Genomic DNA, 25,329 nt, shown 5'->3' on the forward strand with positions numbered 1-25,329 from the left:
ATTTGGTGCTAATCATAGGCATCCACTTGTGCCAGTGTTTAAAGTTAATTTTCTACAGCATGTAGTCCATAACAGAAAGGCAGAACTATGTCTTATCATTACATGAGCCCAAGTCTCAGAAAACATCTAAATGACTGCATAGTACAGGATAGGATTAATAGGTTCCACTCAGTGAAAGAAAGATGATTTGCTCATATCTTTTTTTTTAATCTATCAGAAAAATAAGGCTAAACAAAATACTGCTTCATTATCTGAGATCCTCTGAGCTGATTCCTCATGGAAGTTATGTTATGCTTGTCACTGAGAGGGATAATTGTCTCAAGCAGCACTGGTATAAGAGGAAGTTAACTGGTTAATTAATTAACAGGAATAGGAGAGTCCAACATCTAATAACAGAGTCATACTCTTGTGAATTTCTCAGCCAAACAAAAATTACTGGATGGTAAAATGCCTGAACCCCCCATACAGTGCTACTGAAGTAACAGGCCCAAAGCCAAATGACACCAGCATTGATGTGAAAGACTTTGCACATCATACCACAGCAGACAGTGTCAGATTATAAAAGAATCCACATAGTTAACCAATTAAGTATTTAAAATTCTATCTTCCATTCAACATGGTAGTTATTGTTGTCAACTTTGTCTACGGATACAGGGATCTGCAAGTTTCAGAGTATGCTGCTTACAAGGGCGACTTGTACAGCCATGGAAATGCTACCAGTCCAGACGTAAATCAAAGTATTGACAACTTGACCAGATCCCTTGTAAGTGACACCTGCCAAAACACACAGGGACCGTTTTTAGTTCTTGCTCTACTCTAAGCAAAAGCTTTTTCTGTTCCTCACTGTGCTCACAGCCATGTCTTCTACTTGACTTCAGCTACAACAGCTCCTAGACAGAAGTAAAACAGCTGTATCTGTCTTTCTAAAGAAAATACAGCTCCCAAGCCTTCCAGACCAACTTCACAGGTAGGACAGATGCCCAAAATTTTTCGAAAATGACCGAAAGTGCTAAGTTCTCTGCCTTGTTCTGTGACAGACTTGAAAGAAGGGCCAGAAAAATTTCATTTCTCTCTCCACCTTACCTTGACAGTCTTTATATTCTAGTTCTACCAGTACCATACCATACAACTAAACCTTAGATAATAAATATTCATTACAAAGAACAACTAACAAACACAAACAATAACTATTTCTCTGCAATGAAGGAAATGTGAAGTTTTATCTATTTTCATCAGCATCTGAAATAGATTATCACTTTTCCTTTGTCTAAAATATATTGGCATAGATGTGTGAGGACTGCTATGTGTTTCATTGTCCCTTGCTAGCATACATACCAGCTAGGTGCTTTTCCATGGTCTGAAGTTCTTTTGCTGCTAAGGAGTCCTTTAAGAGTTTCTGTCTTGGGGAACCACCAGATCTGACACCCATGGCATCCATAGTCCAAACCGGCTGAGACTTACACAGATAAAAATAAAATGGAATAGTTTTTAATACACTTTCAAATTTACATGTGAAACAATAAAAAATAAGTGGAGAGGGGGGAGTGATGCATTGTACTCATTTAGAATAGGGAATCTGGTAGAGTTTTGTATAGAATTAGTATATAATATTTAGCTGCAAAAAATTAAAATTTATAATTTCTTACATGTTAAATAACATAAACAGTAAGCATTAATAAAAATCAACAGTTCTAGAGTAACTTACATGTATATTGACACACAAGCTCTTATTCCATACTGAGAAAACTTAATAGGACAAATTCTTCAATGATTTACATTCTAAGCAAGTTATTTAATGGGGGTTGCAGTTTAATTTGCCACATATGGCACAGTATCTCTGCAAAGCAGCACTTCTGGGAACATCACAGAATTTCATCATCAAAATTGCCAGTGCCATTTTGTCACAAAGTATTCCTTTCAGGAACAGCAACTAAATCATCATGGCAACACAGAAGCTTAGAATGGATGCTGGGATGACTTACCCAATCATTTCAATACTGAACACTGTGATACCCAGTTAGCTGCATTTTCTGGAACCCATTCAATAAAATTTCAATTTAAAAAAAAAAAAAAAAAAAATTTAAAAGGTTTAAAAATATTTTTAATATTTTTTAAATTTTATTTTTAAATTTTTTAAAGTTTGAAAATATGATACTATAAGGTAAACTCAGTAAGTTTTTATATGCTTACTTAAAATACACCAGAAGTGTATGATAGAATGCTTAAGACTTGGTCATAAAAAAACAACAAACAAATACATTAATCAAAGCATTCTTAACAGCTTGTCTGAAATAAATTTTACTTTATTTCCACACCAAAATATTTCATCTGAAGTATATGAGGTTTTGCTGCTTTCCCTGATTTCCTGAAGAAACAAAGTTTATGCACAAGTCCCATCATTGTTTACCTCTTACTGATTTTTGAATCTTTCAGTAAACATCAAACAAATCTAGAGAGGGGCCAGGGTTTCAAAGACATTGAGTTGATGTAATTGCAGGGAGAAGAATAATTGAGGAGAGGACATAAACACTGTCTTGTATTTAACTGACTGCTGTGAAACGTACCTTTAAAATTTGTTAACATAGATTCCTATGTATAAAACAACAGCTATACTGTAAAGTTCCATATTCTTACATTAAAAGAAACCCTTATTCATATTTACCAGAATATGAAATAGTTCACAGCTGCAGGCAATCCTACTGTTAGTAACACACAGTGTTTTTAGATCACAGTAGGCATTTTGTAATTTGCCCATTGCTTTTTACTGCTCTGGTTAGAGGCACACATATTTCATTCCAGGCAAATACACAGGAAGAGACAAACAAAATGTAAATTAGTCAGAAATGGAAATTATCCTGCAAATGCATTTATTTCAGATATGTCACTAGGCTTGATTCACCTATTTTCCCATGAGATTTTGAGAATTTTCCACTTCATTCATATTTGAGAATTCTCCATCCAAATGATAATATGACTTCTCAAGGTCACTAAGGAATATTCACCCATATTAAACTACTCACATTTTTACATGCTTGTATCTAATAGATTTTAGTTACTCCGTATCTGTTTCTAGATAGAAGAGTAATTTGTTCTATGAGCAGTTTCTCTGAAAGAAAAGAAACTAAATAAGAGATGGGAATGGGAATAGAGCCTGTAAAAAATCCTAATGTTCTGGTTTTTAATCTGTTTTACACATACTCTTAACCTTCAGATTTTTATGAGGGAAACAGGCATTTTTATTTAAGTTTAATGGAGTACTCTTTATTAAGGAAGGAAAAATATAGCAGCCCTTCAACAATGACTAGAGAGAAAAATTCCCCAAGTCTAACAGGATGAATTCTTTTTGAGTATCACGCACAAACATAACTCTGATGAAGTACAGAATAAAAGCTAGTCAGTCGCCTGTGGTAATAACTGAAGACCAAACTTTTCATCTGGTGTTCTCAGCTCTATTCAAGTTTATTGTAAACAAATTATTATGAGTTTTCACTAATTTTCTAGCTTCCAAAAACAAGCACTTGCAAATGTTAGCCTTCTGAAACTTTCTCAGCCTCCATCTCCTTTTTTTCTGAAGATAAAATAATCTTTCTCTTCTACAAACCTCTAATGTTTCTTCTTACATTCTACCTTTTCCTCTGTGATACTTTTTTATATGCATACAACTAAGGTGAATGAGTGAATGCAACTCAGCCTAGTATCTGTAACAGAAACTCAAATAAATAGAGAAAAATGATTCTTTAATGTGAGCACCATGACCGTGCTTGAGATGTTTATTCAAAAATATGAGTAACATTTAAATGTAAATTGCAATTAGAAGGCTGAAAATCACAAAAATTATGAAACATCAGCAATACTTTTGCAGGCTTCAACTCAGATTATTAACCTTGTGTAGATTCACATAAAAACACAGATAGGAATGGCTGTGCATAAGCACATACAGGCACACCAAGTCGTGTACACACATGCACTCTGTAAATGCTTATGGCTGCCTTCCTCCTGTTAACATACAGTTACGAAGAATACAGAATTTGTGTTCAGTTCTGTGCACAACACAGATGTACACAGTCTTTTGGAGAGTAGGTATTAACGTTGGATATGATTTTAAAGCAATACATTCATATCTATCTTCCAGATGCACCATTTCAACACTGTGAAATTAGTGAGACAACTTTGGACAACTTTTTTCCAAAAATTTTGTAACACTTTATTTGCATTTTTCTGTACCATGTACTATCAGAAGCCTTTGGCATTTTGTGAGACAACAGCACTATGAAGAGACCAGAATAATAGTTCAATAATAGCCATGAAAGATGAGATATTTAATAGCAGCCATTTAATTACAGATTATCTGCTTATAATACTCCTACAATTAAACACTTGATAGAAAGAAAAAATGATCTGAAACTATTAGAATAAAAAAGTTATCTGTTTATTATGATATTAAAACTGCTGTATTGCTATTATTTTTTTGCTCCTTCACTGAAACTAGATGTTCCAAGACCATAAGCAACAACACTGTCCTGAGTGCAAGAGTGATATGACCTGTAGAGGCATGTCCAGAAGAGGACCACAGAAATGATCCAAGGGATGGAACACCTCCCCCTACAAGGACAGGATGAAAGAACTACAGCTGTTCAACCTAGAGAAGAGAAGGTTCTCAGAGTAGACCTGAGAATAGCCTTTCAGTATCTAAAGAGGGGCTATAAGAGAGAAGGGGACAGACTCTTTAGCAGGGTCTGTTGCGACAGGACAAGGGGACGTGGTTCTGAACTAAAAGAAGGGAAATTTAGGTTGGATATAAGGAAGAAGTTATTTACAATAAAGGTGGTGAGGCACTGGAACAGGTTGCCCGGAGAGGTGATGGATGACCTGTGCTAGGAGACACTCAAGGTCAGGCTGCATAGGACTCTGAAAAACCTGATGTAGCTGTACGTGTCCCTGTTCATTGCAGGGGAGTTGGACTACATGACCTTTATTAGTCTCTTCCAACTCAAACAATTCTATGATTTCAATCTTTCTGAAGGCAGACTCAGGAAATGGTTTTTTTTTGTTTTTTTTTTCCCCTCTGTAAATAATACTGAACATAAAAATTCTCTCTTAACATGTTAAGGCTATGAATTCATTTAAGTGAATAACATATAAATAAAGAAAGGGTTCCTTAGCGTATTCAACAATATATGCAATAATCTTGATCTTAAAGGATAAATACAAGCTGAAAGTAGGGGATGTTAACAGGCAGTCTTAGCAAGCACATCAGTTCAAACGCTTTAGCAAGGAAAAATGAATTCACACATCACCAGCAGAATTCACTGGTATCCCTTCTCTCCACTAGATAAGTGGCAGCAGTTCAGAAATGTCACCTAGGAGAGAGATTCAGGCTTGCAAGTCGTTAATTTGAACACTTCTATTCCATTTTTATCAAAACGTAATCTTTATCTCCTGGCCAGGTACAGCAGAGATAAAACACTAATGTCAGTTATCTCAGATGTTATTGATAATGACAGTAGACTGAAAGTAGTTGAAAAATTTAGTATGTATGTATAAAGTGCGTATATAGAAATAGTCCTTTATAATTCCTTCAGCGTATTCCAAACTGCAATTGTCCTCAATTATTCACTAAGATTTTTCAATATTAACACAAAAATTATAAATAGCCTATTCATACTAACAAGATTTTATATCTAAATGGGAAGATGTTCCTGAAAGACACCCTTGCCTTTTTAGTTTGTAGGAACAGCTCTGGGTGCTGTTCACATCACCTTCAAACTTTGAAGGTAAGGCAAAGTCTCTGCGCTAGAAATACATTCAAACAAAGCCCTCAGGATACATTTGTCAACTGTAAAGGTCAACCAGGCATCCATTTCCTAATTGGTTTTCTTTACATAGCATCATTATTTCTTCACTAACAATATATTCATCAGCACATTCTTTACTTAGATTGCTTAGCCAAATTACTCCTAAAAAGAAAATAATTACAAAAGATAAAGCCAAAGGGAATGTCTGTCATCTCTCGTTCCCTGAACTTCTGGAAAATATCATAACTTACTGGGAAAGCCATGCTGGTACACAAACATAATTGAGGTCATAAGAATAAGGAAGTTTTCCACGATCAAATATAAGTACTTCAGTATTTGCAGCACAATGTCATTTTGACAGCATACATCATCTGAAAAAACAGTGCAGATGTGAACGTCTGCAGTGACATGGGCTGCCATTTCTGTGTAATCCCCCATGGACACACAGGGAGTTCTGCAGAAATGCAGCATTTCTAATTGTCTGAGGCAAAGAAGACCTCCAAATTACCTCCAACACCATCAGGAAATCAAATGATTGTTAGAAAGTAAATTAGCCCTTCCTACTGACCATTAAAAGTTTGGAATGATGGAATGCTATTCTTCTGTTTCATTTTGGCCTACTTCAGAGTTAAACATATAAGTACCCATAGCCACAACTGTGCACATTCTCTTGACAGACATAGGGGATATCCCTACCTCACAAGGGCTTCTTCATTTTTAAAGACTAAATGACAGATAAATGATGAATCACATAATCATGTCAAAACAAAAAGGTGATCACGTATAGGTATTGAAAAGGAGGTGAAAATTCAATCCTTAGTTCCTTGCAAACTATAAACACAGGCAATGCATTTTTGATTGAACTCTTTATTCTGCATAGTTTTGTTAATAAAGGGCAATTGTTATTGGCAATTTCAGGAGATAATAGCATAGAAAAGACAACCACACTTACTTGCTATCTAAAATCTACTATTTCTTCGCTAAATGGCCTAAATGTCATAAACAGAAACGTGATGGAAAATCCTCCCACTGCAAAAAGTATCCTTGTCAACACTTTTTTGTTTTGTTTTGTTTTGTTTTTTTTTTGTTATTGTTAAAACAATAAACCGCTAAGAGGTCTGATGCAATGTAAGAAACCACCTCTAAGCCCTATCTCCCCACACTAGGGCCCATTCTACATGAAATGCCACGTAACTGAAATTGTAAGCTTTTGCTTCCCATGGCAGGCAACATTTTACACTAAGCCTCGCACTAGAGAAGTGGTAGTTTGGGTTAACTTACACACAAGTTTTCTACTTACAGATTGAAAGAGGAACTGTGTAGGCACCTGAGTTTAACATGTTTTCAGCTTTTCAAACTTAACTAGAATAACCTTTTGTAAGCTTCAATCTTGTTTTATTTACTGTTATTTGGAACAATATTTTTCAATTTGTCACTCCAAAGACACCAAAGTTTTAGAAACAAAAAAATAAGGCACTCAGATTTTTTTTTAATAAATTTTTTAAACTGTAGAAAAATCATTTTAAAGTCATCTTTCGAAGTATCAAATATTTTAAATTGGGAGTATTTTCAGTTCAGTACATACTTGCCATTCTGCCTACACCACTGAAGGTCTTGGAAGTGTGAACTGAAAGCTGCATGAGGTGCCTGCCAATGGGGCTGGTGGAATTCAGCCCACAAGGGGACGGGGCTTTCTGCCAACTGCACTCCAGCCATGGACTGGGGGCCCTGCAGGGATGCTGGGCAGCCGTATCATGTGTCACTGGGATTGGGTATGCTCCTGAGATGCTGGGTTCTCCAATATACAAAATGATGTCAGTAAAAAGAAATGAGTTGGTAAGAAGTGAGAAAGAATTGTTGAGCACTTCATGCACTCTCCAAAGCAAAACAAAACTTTAAAGAAAGAAATTAAGTCTTTGGAATTGTGCTGACAAAATGCTATGTGTAATTTGTGAAATCTGTTTCACACAGATGATGTCTAGAGCAAAGAAGTTCAAGGTATGTAATTTAAACTACTTGCTTAACAACTTTCAGGAAATATTACCTGTTTCCCAATAAGCTTGATATTATGTTCTTTTATTGCACTGTATTGTTAATTTAGCTACTTGCAATTAAAATTACACTTGCAGTTCATTTTGGACTAGCTGCACAAGAGTTGCACTTATGTAATATTATTTATTATTGTTATTAGTTTTATATGTAAAAAATGTAAAGGCTAAAAATATTTATGTGCCTGAATGTCCACAAACTTTAAAAAGCGAAGTTGGATTAAAAAAAAAATAATGGTATGAGACTACAGTAATTCTGTATCTATAGTATATAAATATTACCTTTCTAATTCATGCTACCTCACAGTCACACTGCTGTATTCAACACGTATCAATACCAAAAAGTAAAAGCTTAATTTTTGCAGGAACCTCAAATCATTTCACAAAATGAATTCCCATCAAGCAATTTCCATATGTATTACAGAAAATCCTTGTGTATATTCCTTCTAGCAAAGCAACAGAGAAGTTCCAAAGGAGAAGGAAAAATGGGAAAGGATATATTTTAAGCAAAACACCGCTATAAAACAATTCATTAGTGTGTTTTTCTCAAAGTTATAAAGACCAAAAACTCAAGCCAACTTCATGCAAAAGGTGCCTTTTGCAGCTAAATGACTTCTTTTTCCCACAGTTTCACTTGTATTGGTTTGCCTTGCATGGATAATTTGCAAAGAAAAATAAACCTTTTCATGTGCACACGCAAAGCAAGATGAGTGAATGCAAAGATTCACATGAATAAAAACAATAAGCACAAGATCAAGATGGTAAAAGAAGAAACTCAAGATGAACACAAGGGCTACAGTGTCAACTGCACAGTGTACTTGCCCTACTCTTTCTTTCAGTTGCTTTAAATTTAGGTTATTCCCTGGATACTTTACTTTTCCATTGCTGTCATAATTCCATCTGACCAAACTTTTCCCTAGCATCACTTCCGTGTTTTCTTGAAGATAACTAACCAAATATTTATAAAAGTTGTTTACAGAAACAGAAGGTAAACTAGGACTCTGAGAAAGCCCCATGGCAAAAAAAAATCTCAAAAAAAGCTTTGCATCTTGCCTTGCACTTTTTGTTAAATTAAATATTTGTCAGAAAAATATCCCCGCAGTAAACCAGTTTCTTTTAGAACATTCTGAATGCTTGCTTCCACTTTGTGTCCTTGTAAAACACATGGGAAGAGTGCTGATTCCTGTAAGTACTCCAAACTGCTTTCTGGTAGCCTTACTCGTTTATCCATTCAGTACACTTTGTTTGGGATTGTGCAGCACTGACAAATAGGTTCTCCACTTTTCAAATATCAATTCTCTTTGAGAAAAATAAAGCTTAGCAAAAGATTCTTCTGAAAAGACATTCAAATGGAAAAGGTCTGATTCCAAAAACTCCCAGACTCTCTAGAAATACAGAATGTTACAAGAAAATCACGCTGTATAGAATCATAGAATCATAGAATCACAAGGTTGGAAACACCTATAAGATCATCTAGTCCAACCGTCTCCTCACCGCCATGGCCACCACAAGCTACTAAACCATATCACGCAGCACGTCGTCCAGACAAGGTAAATCACAGTACACATTATATAATCATATTATAATTATATTATAATATAGTTTTTATATATATATATATGTATAATATTATATATTATATATAGTATTATATTATAATCATTGTATAATCAATGTAATCATAGTACACATTATATTAAGCCATGTTATAGACATAGATACTCCTTATCTCTTCTAAATATTGTCATTCAGACTACTTTAGTCTCCGTACCAAAGATCTTACATGAGAACTTCTACACAGAGCATGGAAAAAGGACCCACACAGCTCTATTCTGAAGATTTTCTGAACATTCCCTTGCATAATCATTGCTGCTTCATCCCACAATCTTTCTCAGAAGATTTACTCTCTGTAGGCTGAGGCACGTTTAAAGACGATAAGTCAAATATACGTGAGTAGAGAGAAATTTATGATAATGACCAGCTTAACTAGCGACAGACTCATACTACTCTAGTGGGATGCAGTACTGGAATTAAATATGGAACACCTTGAGCTAAAGCATGAATTCTTACAAGTAATATGCACATTTGAGTAAATGTCACAAATCAATTTGTCTGGTTTATGATAAGTGTCTGATTAACATAAAATTTATTCTTCCTCGTTGTATTTTGTCCTCACCTCCTATCTCCCATAGTATCTCATAACATCTGAAAAATATGCAAACTCATGAAAACATATTTCAGTATCAATTCTTAAGTCCCTTTACAGGCATCATTCTTAATCTTTTAAAGAATTTGTGGGAATTGGTTGCATGAATGCATTTATCTTCGGTTTTTCTACAGAGAACCTTAGCTCTGTCTCTGCTTTTGTATGTAAGGACTGTCACAGAGTAAATCTCACTGGAAGTTATTAGGAGACCATGGAGCAGATCTCTATTCCTCGAGAGGTCTAAAATGCAACAAAAGTTTAATCATTTTATTCTTTTTTGATTAGGTACAGATACAGGCAAACACATAATGCTTGACAGCTGAATGTTACTTGGGTAACAGCCATTTCAAAGACAGAGAAGAACACAAACAGCTAATCACACTATTTACACAATAGCTTAAAGATCCAAAACACAAACTCTAAAAGCAGATGAACGAACAGTTATTGGCTTCCAGCTCCTTAGTAACTGAGACAAAGGAACTTTCCAAGAGCTCAGGAAAGGGAACCTAGTTGCCCTTGCCTTACGAAAGAGGATGTGTAGTCAAAGCAGCGGCTTCAAATATTGCAGGGCTACGGTCCTGACTTCTCTTTGCAGCACCGGCATTAACAGCAGTAACCAGTGTGGATTTCAGGGATTCTTCCCAGGCAACTTCACTGCCTCAGGCTCTGTACTGCTGTGGGCAACTTACCTCTTTCTGTAAATACAACTCTACGATTACAACCATCAGAACATCAAATTCATATGCATTTATGTGCATTCATAAGCACGCAAATACAGAATGTGTACCTGAAAATACTCAGCCGAAGGGCGCACACTTCTGCAGCAAGATTTCGCTGATTAATACAATGACCTTTTATTTTCCTTGTTATCTTTATTTTTCTATGCAATTCAATTTATTTGTTGCTCTTTGCCTATGCTACATGTCTGTGGAACTGAGAAATCAAAGCTAGTAGCTGCAACAGGAAGTCTAATTCAGTAAGAAAATCATGTGTAAGATCACAAGAAACTGCTGCAAAATGTATCATAACTCTGTTCACTCTAAAGAAAAGCAGAAAGGAGGCTTGAGCAAGAAACTCAAAGCAACGGCTGCTGAAGATTTCCTCCTCATTCTTTTTGCCCAATATTCACAAATGCTTTGTAAGCTTCTTGCAGTCCAACTTGTCAAAGACCTTTAGAAATTGATCTGGAATTCCTTATCTGTCAGTGGCTTTGATACCTCAGATCGGAAATAGGTTAAGTATTTCACAATTTTTTAATTTTTTAAGCTATACTAGTAGCTAGCTGCCTGAAAGTCTGCAACATCCATCTGCATGGTCACTGTTTTCCCTTTTTCTTCATTACTGCCTTTCTCCATAGTCAACAAATACCGAGCCTTTCTTTTCACTTACCTTGTCAACATTAAAGTGTGCTAAAAACACAATAGCTATGGGTGAAGTGGAATTCATGTTTCCACTTACAGTTGCATAAAAGTATGCAAAAAAAATACGGTATTTTCAAAAGAAACAACCACTTGTTTAAATTGTATTAAAATTTCTGAAGCAATATAACAAAGTTCTGACTGTGTCATTTTTCAAAAAATTATTTTATTGACAACTATACTTACTGCAAATCTGCAAAGATTTCCTTATGTTTCAAATTTCTAAAAGAGAACTGAGGGAAATATTACACAGTCTTGCACTATTTAAAAAAAACCATGCAGTTTTGTAGATATACAATCAGGCATATCTGATTTACTATGATTATCTGATTTACTAGGTTCCAAGCAAACGTTACCAAAAATCTAAGTGACTGAGGTGATAAAATGAGAAATTTCATAATAAAATCTAAGATTTAAATTATTTTTGTTCTGTTAAGTTTGTAAAACACACTCTGTAAAATCAAACTGGTACATCGATATTTAACCATTGAAATACATTCAAGACCATATTGACATAGTCTAAAATGACTGAAATTTCAATAGGAGCTATACGTGTAAATCCAAGAAGATATGATTTCATATGAGATGGTAATAATAGATTTCAAAATATCACCCTTCCTAGATTGAAAAAAATTAGAACTGCCATAGAATTGAATATGCTAAAGAGAGATGCAAAACAGGGAAAATATGCTTTCCTTTCTTAAGATGAGAATGCAAACAAGCACTTTAATCTTTATGCAAAATCTCATTTTTCTCAAGGTATTTAAAAAAAAATTACAAGATTATTCATAAGGGAATCTACTTACAGATGCTGTCACTTGAGAGGCACTCTCCAATTCATCAATATCTTCCATAAGTGTTTCAATTCCAGGTACCTGAGCTGTTCCAATGAGGTAGAAAAGAAATAAATTGCACTAAATAACCATTACTCACTTTGAAAATAGAATACTTATAAATTAACTGCTGAGAAGGTAAATTCAGCTACCATAAAAGCAACGCTTTCTATTGACACTTGAATGGATATTAATTTACGACTAATTTTAAAGTATAAGCTTAATACAATGAGGAACAGTGTCTCTAACATGAATAGAGTGACAAGCAAGCCTCATTTATCTGCTAGCAGTTTTATAGGTTATCTGTTATTTTTACTGCTAAAACGAAATTATTTGTCTGCACAATGGAGTAGTAGATTTTCAGGTTCCAATCGCTTTAGGCAATGTTTAAAGGCCACACAAGCAATGATTTTTGCCCATACTGTCACATTTGTTAAACAACAAGATTTGGTGAGAAATTCAGAAGGCCTCTGACACACATTTAATGACTTAAAAAGACAATTTACGTACCTAGGCCAGAGAAAGCAATTTCTAAGTGACATGCTGTGCAGTTTCATTGCCTCCTAGCCTTATAGGCACTTAGATGCTGTTTGTAAGCTATGTAAAAAACAAGATGCCCTGATCTTCCCTGAGTTCTGCTGTTGTTCAGACATTTAGCAGGGAGATCCTCATGTTTCCAGAGTGCCCGGATAAGTGAAACATCTCAGACTATACTTACTATAAAAACAACTGCACTGAAGCACAGCAACTACGGTTACCACGTTCACTGCAAATGCAAATGAAAGTGGGGAAAAAAGAGATGATGATGCAGTGTGGAGAAGTGTTCAGAGAACTGATCAAGAACTGGGAAATGATGCCACATTTTTGCCATTGCCATGCCTGGTTCACATCCCCTATATTTTTATCCTTATTAATTTTTCATCCTAGTCATGCAGTTCCAACTGGAATAGCATTACATATGTTTGATAGAACCCTATTTCTGTTGAACTTCTCAGATTTCAAACTTTTCCATCCAAATGCCTGTTTTCAACTTTCTACTTTACTGGCACTTTAATGCAAAGCAAACTCTGGAATTTACATATCCTACTATTTTCAAACATATCAGGTTGAAACTGGAGCTTGCTTACTACAAATAATAGAAACTCGTGGCTTCTGTTTGATAGGGAATTAAGCACTGATGTGAAAATTACTTAACAAAATTTATTTACCAAACTAATTATTACATATCATAGCACAATCTGTAGATCTAATATAATAAGAAATACCACATGCATACTGTGGCACAGCACTACATAAACTACCATTACCAGTCCTAATGTGTTGTTCCAGGAAAAGCCACAAAAAAAAGCCACGTCTTTGCTCACACCTCAGAAATATGTGGTACTGCATACTGCTCATGCCACAAACAGCTTTTTCTTTTTCAGATTAATTGGGCAGTTTAAAAAGTTTAAAGATGAATGCTTTTCATTCACCTAACATTCAGAGCTCACTCTCTCATTAGGTATTTTAAGCCTTCTACAAGAATGCACTCACTGCAAAGATCTTTGCAATAATTTCATTTTTTTCCTGCCTTGTACAGTGGCTCTTACTTGAAGTGTATACGGCACTTGCCAGCAAAAAGGACTGAAACCAGTGAAACAAGATCCCACTGCACTTAGAGGCACCCAGAATTAAATGAAGACATGCTTTTAGTGATACCATTTCTCCATATCCAAGTTCAAAATACCACACATTGGTACATGACCTGTACAGTTCCCCCCACCATGAAAGCAGCATGGAGACTGTCAGGCACAGATTTGTACTGGATCCGTCCAATTGCAGTATCTATCTGTACAGAACAAGATTTATAGGAAGACTGAACCATGAGACAAACTCAGGAGGCTTGGTATCTACAGGGGAAGTTTACAGTGCACTAATCAAAATCAGGAACATAACTATTAAATTCTTCCCTGAGTTATTTCCTGTGAGATGGTCCAATGGGAAAGAGAAACAGTTTTGATGGGTATCACTTGGAACAGTGAAACAGCAGTGTTAGAGCATCTTGTGCCGTCTGATCTCAAGACCTGATTCCCCTCTCATTTTTATTGCTTAGATCAAAGATAACTCTGCTCAATTCAGTAGGATTGCACCAGAGGGAAATCAGTGCAGTAGTTAATTAGAGCCAGATAGAGATTGTCGGTGGAGTCAGTATTGTGCCTGATGCTGCAGATGATCTTTTTACATAGGCTATTCCATTGACTTTATGAGATGGAATTGCTTTAGTAAGCTTATTTATAAAGGGCTGTTAGATCAGATGTGCAGCCAATTACTTCTGAACCTGGCTCATCTGAAATCCACAAGAGAGATGCTCCAGATCGAACAACTTAACAATTTCTCACTAACCCAGAAAGAAATCATTAAGGAAAGCTGTCTCAACTTTGCTGTACATTAGCACCTTGCTTGCACACTCCTGAAGGAATGGTTTACATCAGCACTTAGCAACTCATAGTTTTCTCAGTTAGGTCATTCGTATCAACAAGTAAGAGCAGAAAATAAGTTCAGATGAACCTGGTAATTGAAACCTGCTAGTCTTTTTTATGATATAATACATACATTTAGGACATAACTAAAATTTGAAGTCTAACACAATGCTTTGGCTATTTAGAGTTTTCTAACAATATATTTTATCATCTTCTTCACATATTTAGTTTTAGATACACAGAAAACAAGAATTGTGCTGCATTTATAGGAAAGATAGAATAGGCAGCTGCCTGGGTTCTACATCTGTTTCTAGTCTGTGCCTTCTTGTAAAATCCAGAAGTGTTTCAATCTTTCTTCCTTTCTTCCTTTCTTCCTTTCTTCCTTTCTTCCTTTCTTCCTTTCTTCCTTTCTTCCTTTCTTCCTTTCTTTCTTTCTTTCTTTCTTTCTTTCTTTCTTTCTTTCTTTCTTTCTTTCTTTCTTTCTTTCTTTCTTTCTTTCTTTCTTTCTTTCTTTCTTTCTTTCTTTCTTTCTTTCTTATCAAAATATATTACTAGCCAACATTTTAGGAAAAAAAAACAAAACAAGAGAACAAAACAAAACAAAAAAAATTTGAAAGGCTGAACATTTCTGAGAAAGCCTCTTGTCAGAAATTTGGCAGTACCTTACTGTTGACCTCAGTCTTTTTGCCCTAGAGGCAATGCTGTTTACTAGCAATACAGCTAACAGGTTCATGTGTATTTACAGACATGAGATAGACGAGAAATAACAACGTGAATCTTGTTGCCTCACCTATCTAAATTTTATTCCCTGTCTTTAAGGAAAGGGTTATTCCTCTCCCTTTTAATCATACTTAGTATATACAGAAGCATGTAAGGTGGTCCAAGTTAAAGTGGCTACGGTACTCTTGTGGTCCATACTCTGTGACCATGAAAAACACAGCTTCATTGTTAGTCAGCATCCAGGATCTTCTGACAGTTTCATCTTCTTTAATCTTCAGTGCCTTTGTCCCTATGATTGTGCGACAAGCTACCATTTTACTGACCTTCTGCTCCCAGTAAAAAAAAATGAGCCTCCTGTTTCAGGGGGTGGCATAGCAGTATATTTCCACTACAATAACAAAGGTACATGGGAAGGGAAAATGAAGGCAGAGACCTGCCTGTTCAAAACAAATTGTTTGATATTCAATGGTATATATTCCATGACCCATCCCAAACAAGCCACCGTTATCTCCTCGCCTTGGGATTGCTCTCATAACAGAAGAATTTTGCCTTCCTTTGAAAGGATTTCAGTTACGTTAGCAATCTGGGTCTCTCTCACTGATGAACTTCATCAAACTGGTAAGAGCGTGATATTCTGAGATTTTTATTGCACTAACAATTTTTTTAATGAAGCAATTAATGACAAATGAAAGGAAAAATGAAATGCATAACTGCATTACACCATGTATGTTCACCAAATCAGCATATTTGAAGACAAATTAGTTACTAATATTGACGTGTTGCTTTACAAACGTGAAAATGTATGAAAGCTCAGGATGACGTCACACCTAGTGGCATTAAATAATAGACATTTAGCAGAACAATTCAAAATAACAAAACTTTCTCAGTTACAATTTCTTTTACATTAATTAATCAACATGACTAACTTATCTACAGCTACTGAAGATGAAACTACAAATCAAATCCTCCAGTTAATAGGCTCCTCTTGTTCTGCCCTGAAGTAGAAGAGACAGAACAATACGCTTTCCTATCTCCATTTCAGTGACAGCTAAGATAATCTTCATCAAGATAATCTTTCATAAGAAAGCAGGGCATTCTCTGGCAAGATATCCCCTAGAATGTGCTTTTTCCATTAGATTTTAGGTGTTAGGAACCAGAGCAGAAGCTGAAATTGGGCTGTGTCCTGACTAAATTAGCACAACATGTAGCTATGTGCACACAAGGAAAATAAATTGTTCTCAGTTTTTGTAAAAACTCCTTTGAATCATGTTTTAAATTCTTGCCAGCAGTGCTAAGGGAGACCATTGAAGCACTTTTGATACTGAGTTCAATTGCAGAGAAGTTCTTTAAATCTTTATTTTTCCTATATATTCTTTCAATTCTGTGAATGAATTTGTACTACTAAATTAAATATTCCAAAGACAGCATTATTTAGCATACAGGCCAGTTGCCAATGGACAAGACATGTCAAGTAGTCATACTACTAAGCTATGTCACATCCAAAATTCTGTGCTAACATAAAAACTGTCTACTAAGATACTGACCCAAAACTACTGACCTGAGACATTTCCAAAATACAGCAAAGAATTATTTTGGAGTGCTAATGTGGGCTATAGCCAAAACTACATTATGGACATTTCTAATAGATTTAAGTGTACATGACTGAGTTCATGTGCCCAGTAACAACCTTGGGAAACATTTAATTTTCTCTTGTAGACATAACATTAACTCTTAAATACAAAATGTTGTTGTTTGTTTGTTTTTTTGATGTGCAGCAAATATCTAACTTACCATCAGAGTCTGACATAGCTGGCTCTGAAGTTTGAGATACCATGGAGACATCTTCTGGCCTTTCTGCCATATTATCTCCTTGCAATCTAAATTGTAGAAAAACAGAACAAAAACACAGGCAAATTCCATTGATAAGATACATAAAAATATTAATTCTCACTATATACAGAACACTGCCCTAACTAAAAGAGTAGCTTTGCTGAACAGTCAGCATCTATGGTCCAACCGTATCATTCCAGAGCATATAATAACTAGAACTAGCCTTTAGAAAACAGTCAGATGAATTGTACATGGTTTAAATAAACGAATAGGATTGCACTGTGTCAAGGTGTTGGTGGCAGGGCGGTTGCCAGGATTGGCCTTAGCAAGAAGAGGACATGGGCTGCCCCATACTGGACATGGGCATTTCCATCTGGCTCCAGTGCACACAGCTATGCCCAAAAGCCAATCTGACAGCACTTCTGGAAAAATGCATTTAAGAAAGAGGAGAGATGTAAGGCAGGTAGAGGAAAAGAGCGGAAATAGCAGAAGGAAAACCATACTTAGAGAAGGAGGTGATTCAGGCACTGGAGCAGATTTTGTGCCACTGCGAGGTGAGAGGACCACAGCATCCACTGAAAACCAAGAAGACCATGTGAGTACAGTGGAGCAGGTGAGTATTTCCTGAAAGAAGCAAAGCCAATGGAGAGCCGCGATGGACCAGCCAGAGGAACTGTTACAAACTGACTGCTTGGGGGCGTGGGTAGAGAAATCTGGAATGAAGAAGTGAAGTTGAACCTGGGAAAAGGGGAGGAAAAGTGTGATCTAAATGCATCTTTTTGTTTCTCATAAGCCAAATCCATTTTAATTGGCAATAAATCAAATTAATTTTCCGTAAGTCTGTTTTGCATATGGCAGTAACTGGCAAGCAATCTCCCTGCCTTCACCTTGACCCACAAGCTTTTTCATCATAATTTCTCCCTGTCACGCTGAGGACAGTGAATGAACAAGCGGCTGAGTAGGAGTTTGGCCCTTAGCCAAAGGCAACCCACCAGAAGAAATACACACATGAATATTTCTTCCTTCTCTATTACTTTTTAAAATAAATATCCAGTATTTAAAGCAAGTATTGTCTTCAGACTGCAATGTCTTGATAGTAATTTACAAAAATAGGCCTTGTAACTGCTGGTTTTTTAATGAGTATCTCAAGAGATCCACTATCCTTCTTCAGGCTCCTATGGATCTTGAGCACAGATTTTGCTCTGAAGAGATGGTTTGTAGCAATACAGTTGTCATTTGCATAAAGGTTATTTTAACTTCAATTTATTCAGACATAAAAAGAATAAGAAAACACAATTTTGCAGAGCCCAGGAATTCTCAGAATGCACTGAAATAAGACCTTAAGGAAATAAATATATCCTGAAAGAAGTATCTTTTACTCTGTATTCTCACTCCCTGCAGCAGCTTTACATGAATCTTTCAATTAACCTTTGAAACCAAGCAGAACCTCCATATTAGCCCTATCCAATTTTCACATCTCATGAGTTTCACACCTATTTAATCCATCTTCTAAAAAATTATTTTCCCCCAATAATTACTGTTATTTCCTTTTATGACAGAAAGCTTAATATAAATTCATAACAACTCTGGCCTGAGGAGGCAGTTCCATAGAACTCAAAACTCCTTAGGGCAACAAAAGAGTAAAACTTAGAAGATACCTAATTTTGAAAATGACTTCTACAAATCCTTTGTAGCTCTATAGCCAGTCTGTATGCTCTAGTTACAAATCCTTTAAAAATTTAGCTTGCAGAACAAGCTTTTCAAAAGACAACAGTAAAACAGAAGCAAACTTCTGTTCATGCTGCTCTCATCTTCACTTTCATGCTACTATCATAAAGACATTCAAACAAGGAGAAAACAAACTTCAAAAGTAATGGAAGAAAATCTCCAAACCACACAATTTCCATTTGCTTTATATTTGCCCTGTCGTCCTGTATTACATAAATACGCATGCATACTGCAAGCATGTATTCAAGCTTATAAATGTGAAATCACAGAACCAGAAGTGATAAGGCATTCTCCTCTGCAGCCATCCTGTGCATTATTAAAAGAAAAATTACTCCAGCCTTCCCTGTTTATATTGCACTCATGCAAAAATACCTCTAATTGTAGGTAGCAGATTCTCATACTCCATCAGAATTTTCCAGATTTTGTAACCCATTTCCATTATGTGATTTCATAAATCCAAACCCAATGCAATTAGACATGAACAATCTACATGATTCTCATTATATTCATGAAATTATGTTAAATATTTAAGTAAACACTATGCCTCATAGAAAAAAAAAATACCTTTCCAATGGATCTAGTAAAAAAAGCTATTTCATTATTTGCTTTTGTAGAAGGAAACAGCTGAGTGAACTAGACAGATTGACGGGTGGGTGAGTGGATGAATTTCACGTATCTAGGCCTCAGTTTCCCATAAAATTTTCAATGTATTTATGTGTTTCTTACATCCTTACATAGAGATTCATATTAGAATAAATCCTCATATTACTCAAGCATTAGAAGGACTCAAACTTTTCCAATCTCAGCTTAATACAGAAGACTTCGCGAAGCAACCTGCACAAAACTCAATTTTGACTAATATAAGATCCTGGATTTTTTTTTTTAGCATCATCAGGACTTCCCTGGCAATTCTACCTACCTGATAACACCTCAGAACACATTATTCTGTAAATCTCTATGATTACAAAGGTAGAAAAGAATTGACTCTGATCCCATCCTGCTGCCAGTACAAGCAGAATCACCCTAGAGAACTCCAGATACTAGTTCCTACTCTAGCTCCATTTGTTGCAAAAAAAGTGAAAATTGAAATAAGGTAGATGAATCACCACTAATGCTTCTACTTGGATTTTTTTCAAGAGATTTTAAGGGATTGAGTGTACCCTCAGCAAGTTTGCAAATGACACCAAGTTGACAGGAAGTGTCAACCTGCCTGGGGGGTAGGATGGCCTTACAGAGGGATCTGGACAGGCTGGATTGCTGGGCTGAAGCCAATGGGATGAAGTTCAACAAGACCAAGTGCCAGGTTCTGCACTTTCGCCACAACCCCAGGGGATGCTACAGGGTCAGGGCAGAGTGGCTGGAAGACTGTGTGGAAGAAATGGACCTGGGAGTGTCAGTCAATGCTTGGTTGAACATGAGCCAGCAATGTGCCCAGGTGGCCAAGAAGGCCAATGGCATCCTGGGTTGTATATGAAATAGTATGGCCACCAGGAGCAGGGAATTAATCATTCTACTGTACTCAGCACTGTTGAGGCTGAACTCCAAGTACTTTTGGGCCCGTCACTACAAGACAGACATCAAAGCCTGGAGCATGTCCAGAGATGGGCAACGAAGCTGATGAGGGGTCTGGAGCACAGGTTTTATGAGGAGTGGTTGAGGGAACTTCAATTGTTCAGTCTGGAAAAGAGGAGGCTCAGGGGAGACCAAATCACTCTCTACAACTACCTGAAAGGAGACTCTGCTAAGGTGAGGGTCAGCCTCTTCTCCCTTGTAACCAGTGATAGGATGACAGTCCTCAAGTCATGCCAAGGGAGGTTCACGTTGGATGTTAGGAAAAAATTTCTTCTCCAAAAGAGTGGTCAGGTGCAGGAACAGTTTGCCCAGGGAAGTGGTTGAGTCATTGGTTGAGTCACCAACCTTGGAGGGGTTCAAGAAACATTTATATGCTGCACTCAGGGATATGGTTTAGTGGAGAAATATTGGTTGCAGGTGGATGGTTGGACTAGATGATCTTGGAGGTTTTTTCTAATCTTGGTGATGCTAAGATTCTACGATTCTGAGGACAGAATGTTACTAGGGAATTATACAGGGATTAAATATGAAGCATGTTAAGTGTTTGTAACACGAATTTAGTGACAAAGACAATATCCATACAGGTGGGCTAAGGATTCAGTACATAGCTGCATTTTTTGCTTGATAGATGTGTTTTGTTGAGTGGCTGTTTGGAGGAGTCCAGTTGGAAGAGAATGATCAAGTACTGCTAAGTCTCAGCCTTCTCTTGTGATTGTCCATTCAGAAAGAACCACCTTTAACACTCCAAGAAAGACTCTTGAGCTTTTGTAATGGCACATCTTAATGATAAAATGCCTCATGAATTAACGTTACTGCCCTTCAAAGCAACCTCCACATCTTCCCATCCTAGTTTCAAAGGCACAGTAAAATCTCTACAACAATCAGAACAGAAGTACCAAGAGATAACAGAAAGCACATCTCAGTCTTTCTATTTAGCATTACTTAGCAGCTGGAAATAAGTTGGCAGTCATTCTGCAAGACCAGCTTTGCCTTTCAGCTTGAACAGTCATCCAACACATCGTGTGACCTGCTGTAGGGAACCTGCTTTGGCAGGGGGGTTGGACTCGATGATCTCTGGAGGTCCCTTCCAACCCCTACAATTCTGTGATTCTGTGATTCTGTGATTTGTTTTTAGACTGTACTGTTTGCTTGAATCTGAGCATAGTGTCAGATTCTTCCATACTTTTGCATAAAGCAAGGAGCATTCTGTCAATACTAAAAAAGGAATGATTAAGTATTGTGAATGAATACACACTGTACAGTATTTTTAAGTCATCAATAAAATTTTCATAGCAGCACTATATTCCCCATTAGACAACTTCGTTAAACTCTGATAACTTTCCATTAACTTACCATTAAGTTTTTTTGATAGAGTAGCTTTTAGCTTTGCCAAAAATATTACATTTGGAGCTACCTATATAATTTGAATTATAACAATAAAGAAGTAGACACAGGAAAGAATCCCTGTACAAGGAACTCTGTGATATGATCTCTGTGATATGTAAATCTATTGAAATGATACCTACTTTTTCTTACACAGCTCACTGGGACATACTTCTTAGTGATGCATTATTCAAACTGATATTACTTAAGCAGAATGTGCAGGGAAAGTTGTCACTACTATCTGAAAGGTAGTCCTTCCAAGAACTCCTCATATTAGTCAAGAAAATAAACATCAACAGAATCCAAAGTCTGGATGAGCTTATTGCTGTTGCATACTGTGATTAGCTGTGTGGCACGTCATTTCAATTCCCCAGTTCTTTTATTTATTTACAGAATTAGGGGTCTTGCTTTCAAACCTCTCTGATACCCATCAGTGTCCAACATAAGGACAGCTTCTTGACATTACAGTAATTTGCTGCTTCAGAAAGATGTCAGATGATTACTTAGATTGATGACCTCACTTAGAAGTTGAACAGCAAGACGACACTATAAACAATTCATTATTTGCATCTAAAAATCACCGAATCACAAAATCTAATAGCATTCCAGAATGACAGATTACAATGGGTAAGTAATAAATAATGGGATTACTGAGGATGGAAGGAGAGAGTAATACTTCAGAAGCTGTGACTTTACCACCTGTGGCTCTCCTAAAGCAAAGCTTTATGGTCTCATACAGCTGCACAATCACAATCAAACTACAACTTAAAGATAAAACTAACAGAAAACATTTGAGGAAGTCGAATTTTTTTTTCCTCTATTACTTAAGTACGGTATGCAGTTTCAAGTTTGAAATTTGTCAAAATATTTTTGCTTGAGTAAAACCAATTTTTCAGAGGTAAAAGAGTTGCTTTAAGAGTAGCAGTGGGTATGTATATATTTCACTGTGTATATTTGACAGCACGTATAGATTAAGATGAATTCCTTTTTATGAATTCCTCTATTGCATTAAATTGCTGATGTTAGTATACACCATGACTGTCCTCTTTATCAGCACTGTTGCCCTGTGATAGTCTCAAAATTAGCAGTAAATGAAATTATACTCCTTGTTATGGCAGGATAATATAATACAAAGATGCTCATCTTTGAATAACATTCGTGCAATAGTAATGAATTTGGGGAAAAAAAAATACTATTCTGACAAACGGATGTGCCCATATTCCACAAACATGTGGGTTAAAAACTTCAACCATCCAATTCTGATCCTATTCCTTCCCAGGAAAAAAAAAAAAAAAAAAAAAAAAAAAAAAAAAATCAGAACAGAAGCAGGTTTTGCATTTTTTGGACAAGCTCTCCTTTAATCACCACACAAATACTAATACAAGCAGGAGTTCTAAATCATTCTGTATGGTGCTGGCCTTCAGATTCTGGTAAGTGATCATGGGACTTCTTTTTATTAAACTAATCTGCCCAAATTCTGATGTTCCCCAGAGGAGAGCAATAATTTTGCAGTTTCACTCGAGAAGAAACCCCAAAATCCTGTTAATTCCAGACAATACAAATGTTTCTGCCATCTTTTTCAGTAATAAAGAAATATTCCTTGAGGGGCTTCAGGACATAGAAGGGCATTCCCCACGGAGGGACTGAGAAATAACGTGACTGCGGATTGCAGCTCCAGCCAATCTCTCTGCTAGCTAAATTTTGTTGAACCTGGATAATTTCTGTAAAATATTTCAGTTTCTATGAATCATTATTTCCTAAGGAACATACATTTCATTGGAAAATTCCTGATATGCTTTGCTGAAGACTCAGCTGACTTCTTTTAGAAAAACACAGTGAGAAGTAGAGGAAAGTTCAGAAAAAACAACAACCCTAAGCATTTCAGCAAAAAGAACAACAAAGCTATTTTCACATTCACTCAAGATCAGTGCACATTTTAAGGCTACAGTCACAAAGAATAGCTTTCAGCTCTGAAAACCAGATGTAGTGTCATGTTTGCATTAGAATCTTAATGTAAAAGATTTTGAATTGTTGAATGACTTATTTTCATTAAATTGCTTCAAACAACTATGCTCTTGAGAGAAATCCTAATGCTTCAGTGATTTAGTTTCTTTATGAAGTATTTATTAATTCGGTTCAAAAAGTGTAATACACATTTTGTAAGATTAAAGAATAGCACAAACTTATTCACAGAAGAAACGTATGATGGCATTTCTTTGGCAACCAAAGGAAATCTCAGTCAAGATGAGAACTTTTTTTCTTCCTTTCAAATCATCTGCTTCCTTTCTGTTATTTTAAACACCACATCTTCATCTGACATCCTTCTCCGATATCACTGTAATAGTGAATTATAATTTCCCTAAAGCAAATATATATTCATAACGTGAGGGATGTTATAGCAACGGCGGTCAGACAAGCAAAGTCTTGAAAGCCCCCACACGCTTTTAGGTTACACTGAATGTTTTCTTGCACCTTTCCCTAGCAACCTCAACACCACACCAGTAACAATACTCCAAGCATTATAATCATTTGTCCTGACTTGCCTATAATACGGTGAGCTTATTTCATTCTGTGTTCCCAAACATACCAATCCAAATTCTGATCTCATATACCTTGACTTACTGTCTCCACTAGATCCATGCTTGGTTACTGGTGTAAAATCCAGCGCTTCTCCAGCACCTAAGTATAATGCCAGGAATTTCTGACCTATTCCGTTTGTTCTACTAATGTCTTTTACAAAAACAGAAATGTTAAAACTGTGCCAGCAAAATTCTTAGTGTATGCACAGGTACAGATGAAGAAGACTTGAGTTCTCCATTATTATAGATTATGCCAGTTTATGTAATGGAGAAAATGTAGTAAATATTATTAAATATATACGCTTTATATACATATATGTATATATATACACACACAGGCAAAGTACTCCTCTGTTAGTGAAACTCTCCATCTGCTTTCGCTACATAACTCTCGCTTCCTAATGAAGATTAGGTTTTAAAATAAGTTAATACAAATTTCAGTTTCACTGCAGAAGAAAACTGTCTTCGATCTATGGAGGCAAGCAACAGAGGATTGTGAACTCAGCGAGTAATGAATGGCTGGCACTTCCCAAGCTTTAAGTAACAATGGGAAAGCTCTGCAATATGGCACCTTGTTGTATTAAAAAATCAGTGTCATAGCTTCTGTTTTCACCATAGACCAAAATACAGGAGGCATCTGCATTGAAGAGAAATGAAGCATGAGAACTATTGGATTATCCAGCAGAACATTATTCAGGCAGACATTTCCAAAGTTAAGCTCTAAGAATACATGAATAAATACAGATATTTACTGTAGA

At 36.1% G+C, this 25,329-nt stretch overlaps 1 protein-coding gene across 1 annotated transcript in view; it reads right to left on the reverse strand.

Moving 5' to 3' along the window:
* Positions 1–25,329, reverse strand: part of LOC306945154 (uncharacterized protein C8orf34 homolog) — a gene marked incomplete at both ends in the record, with an annotated part of 151,548 nt that overhangs the window by 7,296 nt on the left and 118,923 nt on the right. Inside the window, 3 exons of the mRNA XM_079533859.1 lie at positions 1,336–1,456; positions 12,274–12,347; positions 17,271–17,356. Coding sequence (XP_079389985.1) covers positions 1,336–1,456; positions 12,274–12,347; positions 17,271–17,356 — 281 coding nt within the window. The remainder of the gene's footprint in view (positions 1–1,335; positions 1,457–12,273; positions 12,348–17,270; positions 17,357–25,329) is intronic.

The sequence above is a fragment of the Tetrao urogallus genome (genome assembly GCF_951394365.1).
Source record: "Tetrao urogallus genome assembly, chromosome: 3".
Classification (NCBI taxonomy): domain Eukaryota; kingdom Metazoa; phylum Chordata; class Aves; order Galliformes; family Phasianidae; genus Tetrao; species Tetrao urogallus.